The sequence below is a fragment of the Brachionichthys hirsutus genome, chromosome 6 (assembly GCF_040956055.1).
Source record: "Brachionichthys hirsutus isolate HB-005 chromosome 6, CSIRO-AGI_Bhir_v1, whole genome shotgun sequence".
Lineage (NCBI taxonomy): Eukaryota > Metazoa > Chordata > Actinopteri > Lophiiformes > Brachionichthyidae > Brachionichthys > Brachionichthys hirsutus.
Genome location: NC_090902.1, coordinates 9,138,366 through 9,143,554, shown reverse-complemented (window position 1 = coordinate 9,143,554; position 5,189 = coordinate 9,138,366). Strand labels below are relative to the sequence as shown.

At 45.4% G+C, this 5,189-nt stretch overlaps 1 protein-coding gene across 1 annotated transcript; it reads right to left on the bottom strand.

Moving 5' to 3' along the window:
* On the bottom strand, positions 1 to 3,381 carry rlim (ring finger protein, LIM domain interacting). The gene is made up of 4 exons (XM_068740436.1): positions 3,272 to 3,381; positions 2,150 to 2,369; positions 1,717 to 1,830; positions 1 to 1,640 (listed from the first exon to the last, which is right to left on the bottom strand). Exons 2-4 carry the CDS (start codon positions 2,316 to 2,318, stop codon positions 1 to 3), a joined length of 1,923 nt encoding a protein of 640 aa, XP_068596537.1. The 5' UTR covers positions 2,319 to 2,369; positions 3,272 to 3,381.
* Between the last annotated feature and the right edge of the window lie 1,808 nt (positions 3,382 to 5,189).

Below are 5,189 nucleotides of genomic sequence, written 5' to 3'. Positions count from 1 at the left end.
CTACACCACGCTTTCACGATTGGCCGATACCAACACGGCCCTGCGGCAGATGGGGCAAGTGGAGTTTTCGGACAGCCAGCGATCAATGCAGTGCACGTGGTACTCATGGGAACAGGGCAGCTTACGCAGCTTGTTGCCCTCTGCATACTCAGTTATGCAGACGCTGCAAGTCTTCAAGGCGTCGTTCTCGCCAAAGTTGCGCATGGAGAGGTTGTCGATCTGCTCTTTAGTCAGTCCTTGGGGCTGATCCTCGTCGTCGTCGTTCAGGAAGAAGAAGTGAGCGAGACGCAGGAAGGGTAGCGAGCTGGGCTCCTCGGCGGGCCGAGGTCGAGCTGGGCCGCCGGACGGAGGCGGAGCAGCGGCGAGGCCCTCATCCGAATCGTTTTCAGCTGTCCTTGCTCTCACTCCTTGGGCGACAGGTGCTTCAACATCTGCAGTTGGAGCCGCAGCGGCAGGGACGGTCTCTGGATTGTTGAGCGCTTCAAGTAAAGAGTCAGAGTCTGAATCCATGAGGTAGCCGAGTTCACCGAAACCAGTCATAATCTGACGAATCATAGACTGAAGAGCCATCGAGGTCGCCTCGCCCAAGCCGGCGTCGGAGATTCTACGGATAGGGATGCGAATGGTGCTGACGTAGGTCCTGACGCCGGCGCGCTCGGAGCGCGAGAAAGTCCTACGGAAGCCGCCGCGCTCGCTCTCGTAAAGAAATGTGTTGTTTGAATTCTGGGAGCGCGAGCGAGTACGGCTAGCGATGCTGTCTCTTTGGCGATATTCACCCGGACGCACGCGGCGTACCTGGAGATCGAGCATAATGGTAGGGGGGCGGCGCCCTGCTGCGCCACCTTCCTCCCCAGCAGCCTCGCCTTCCTGAGGGGCAACATTTTGGACCTCGGAGGCTGATTCCGCACCTGCCCTGGATGGCTGAACGTCAACGTCAACAGTGCTCTGCCTGGAAAGAACATGTTGCCGAGTCCGTGAACTGCCCTCCACTTGAGGAAGAGCGGGGGCATTGGTGGCAGAGTTGGACCCTTGTGAGTTGTGTGCGTGCCGTGGACTATGGAGACCATCCAGCTGATTCAAGTTGAGGGGGGAGCGACTTCTTGCTGTACGGGCCCTCGTCCTGCGTGAATCTGGACTCCGGCTGCGGGGTCTCCTGTGTCCTCTGCGCGGAGAAGGAGGAAGTGCAGGTTGTACGGGCAGGGCCGCTGGAGAGTTCGGAGGTTCTCCCACAATCTCCTGTGAAACAACCTCTTCTACCTCAGGCTCCGGTTCAACAATGACAGACAGCTCTTCCACAACCGGTTCCGCCACCACTTCAGTCTCCATCTGGACCTGCGGTGCAGCGTCCGTCGCCACTTCCTGTTGGTCTGCTATAGACACCTGTGGAACGTCTTCCGGGGTCTGCTCTGGGGCCTCCTGCTCACCTTCGGCATCTGCCTGCTGCTCAGCAAGGTCACGGTTCACACTGATTTCCAGGCTGAAGCGAAAGTCACCACTGTTGGGGTTCGTTTGGCTCACAGCACGCCAGGACTGGTTTCCACGGTGACCAGTTCTCGTTGTATTGCCTGTGCGCCTCACTGTATTCAGCCAGTCCAGGAGACTATCCCCATTGGCAGGATCCTCGGAGGTTTCCACTGGTTCTGAAAATTAGTTAACCAGTTAACAAATCATGTGTTAAAATCCACCAGTTAATCAAATTGGACTTGTCAAACGTACCAACTGGATCGTCTCCACCCTCTCTAGTCTCTCTACTCGGCGTGTTGTTCTGCTGTTCTAGACCATCTTTGATTTGCTGAAGTCGACTAAACAATTCATCCTCCGTTAAGTCTCCTGAAAGAGATTTTCCACAAAACAATCAAACCAACCCACTAGCCAAAAAGATGAAACGGATTAATGGAAGCGAGTGCAGCTCAAATTCAGCACAGGAAAGGTCAGCAGAAAAACCGTTGGACAAGACTGTTTGAAGAAAAATACCACAAATTACCTGAATCCTATGTTACATAAACTTAGCAGGCTCACCTGCACATTACTTACGCTCATAAAATCAATTACCTTTTGAGTTGCTCGAGGGGATTACATAGTTTTTTATAACCAAACATTGCTTTCCAAAATAAATAAAAAAGGAAGTGGCAAGTTAAGAGTTCAATACCTGGTGTGCCCAACAGATTATTATCCCTCATGAGCCGATAGTCCTCATCACTGAGATTGTTGACAAACTGATAGAAGGCCTCCTCCCTGCTGAGCCGGTCCTGCTGCCTCCTGCGCCGGGTCCCTGGCTGCTCACTGCCGGCCTGCTCTGAACTGTCAGACCCGTCCATGGCTTAGGAGGGTGAACGAACGTTCTCTCAATCGTTAGCGATGTCCAGCTGCTGCGGAACAAAAACAGAAAAAAGAAATTGCGATCACTGGGTCGATTCCAATCAAATGAAAGCTCTGTTAAAAAAATACAGCGTCACAACAGAACACGCTCAACGTTCGGAGTTGTGTGAGCATTCATTACGCCGTAAAATAACGTTTTACAAACGCAACCATAGCTAGCTGAGCTAACGCGATTCGCGATTGTTGTAACAGCAGTTCTTCCGTAAATATGACTGCATGTGGCCATTTTAGGCTGCAACAAAGGCGAATAATATAATGGTTTATGTGATTGAGTCGTATAGGAAAGCAGTATGTTGGTCAATATAGTGCTAAAAAAACAAAATGGCCAACATACAGCATATTGCTAGGTTTACGATAGCTATATAGCTAGTAGCGTTGTGCATGGAAGCTAACCCCGACGACTTCAAACACGAATTATATCTATATACACACACACACTCATCCTTTCAACTACTGATAGGATGTGTTATATAATCTGCATCACTGGTTCAAAACAAGCTTTCGCTAGGCTAGAGCTACTTGGCCTCCACGACATGTAGCCGAACGGCTAGCTACACACAGTAAAAATAGGATTCCTACCGTTAGCTAGCGCTTACCTTGCTAAAAACTTGTTATGAATGTTCGCACTTATAACAGCTCGGTGAAAAACACTTATCAAAAAGTGCTGGCGATGATTATAAAAAGATGAAATGTAATGGATACGGTCATCGTTCCCGGTAATTCGTACAATCACCAGCATCCCAGTGAGAATGTATACTTTAACATCACTGTTAGCATCACCACAAGCTAACTGACTTAACGGCATCAACCAGTGACGTTCGTAACCGAAACCTAACAAAAATAAGTTATGAGGAGGAATGTACACGCTGCGCCTAAATACACGTTATATTACCTGTTAAACGATGTCAGTGGCGATGTAATCGTACAACCAATAGTTCTGAGAATATTGTACGAATAACGCCTGACGATTTAGCAAAGTGCGATTTCAGGGCTCCATTTTCTTTCTTTTAAGAAGGCTGGAATGATCTTCCGGAAACTGAAAAAAACAAAATATTCACTCCCTCAACGAAGCCTTCCAGGTACAATCTGAAACCGCATCCTCGTTCTGAAACCAATGGGTGAGTTGATTTCAACCAATCACAGCGGCTGGAGGCGGAGCAAATGGCACGCAGCCCGATTGAGCGGACGACCTGAAAGTACACGTTGAGGGAGAAATTCTCCCACTGCCTGAGATGGGAACTAGGAAGATAAAGCGTTTGTGCGCCAGGGCGCTGCGAAGCTGCAGCGTCACTGCGCGGTTACAGACGCAAATGCTCACCTTGTTCAGAATTTAGGTCGTAAAGCAAAGCTGTGCAGGGACACCAGAACGCCAAGATGGCCATTAGGTTATTTAAAGGTCTCTAATATTAATATTTATTTCGTGTTTATAAACATGTTGTCCAGTAAAATCGAAACTGAAGTTATTGACGTATTGTATAGCCTCTTAAAAATAATTTATGCCATACAACTGGAAGTCCAGTTTGTAAAATAATTGTTTCTCGAATGCCTGATTTGGATTTTAAAATGCAATGAAAACCTGCAAAATCAGTTTTTGATATGTCTGTATATTTAATTTCAGCATCGTCTCTATAGTACTGTCTAGTGGTGTGCACATTAAACAGAAGTACAAGTAGCAAACTGTATATTGTACAGCATGTGTTGCCCAAGGAAGTGCTCATATATTTTAAAGCTATATAACTTTACTCACACTTCCGTTTCAGTTGCCAGTGAGAACTGACATTGTCAAGTTCTATCAGATAGTATATTTGACATTTGACAATATGTACTCACTGTACATCTATTACTAATAAAGCTTACAACACGATGTCGGACACTGATCAACAACAACAACAACAACAAGACATGCAATACAGCATGTCTGAAGTATTTAAAATTATAATGCCATTTCTTTTTTTTAATTTGACAGCTTATCTATAAAATGTATGACATTTTTCATTGCTATATGTTAACATCATACTTTCTACCAGTTGTTGCTCTCTATCAAACAATTGCAAGTCTAAAAAATAATTTTGTGAAAAGAAACTTGTTGCAATTAGCATGCTGCTGTGTGAAAGACAATGGCATGATACATGTACAGCAAGATATGTCTTAAACTGTAAAATATAATTTGAATTTCATCAACAAATATAACTTAATTGTGTCTTTTTTTAAATCAATAAAATACAAAGCAGAAATGCTATATGAACTGCCAATGTATAAATGAAAACAAGAGCGTCTGCATTGCCTTAAAGCTATTGTTTTGACACTCGGAGGACTTGCCTGGCAGATTGCTGACTTGAACAGCTGTTTAGTGTATGAAATTAAAGTAAAAATCTTTATTCAAATTGCTTCTTTTTAAAAATAATCTGCAAACTAATTATTTGCATAACTGTTGTTTCTGTTCAAAATTCCAAATAATGCAGAAATAGGGAAACAATGACTTGAAAAAAATACTCAATAGAGGTGATAAAATGATGACAAAGAAATGCTCTGAATTTAGTGTCATGGCTATCCATGCAGTCCGGACATGCACTGACGAAGCAAATATCTCATCTAACAACCACAGGTGTACCTGATCCATTGCTTCAGACATTCCGTGTCATTCGCCTGCTCCTTTATCGGCTAAGGGTGACTAAATAACAAAAACAAATGCTAAAACCACCTGACAATTTTGGAGACATACATCACAGGATTTATTTATGGTCAGAGACAGCAGCTCCAGCTCCAATTAAGGCTGGCAGAATGAGTTGCAGTGTTGACCACAGCAGCCC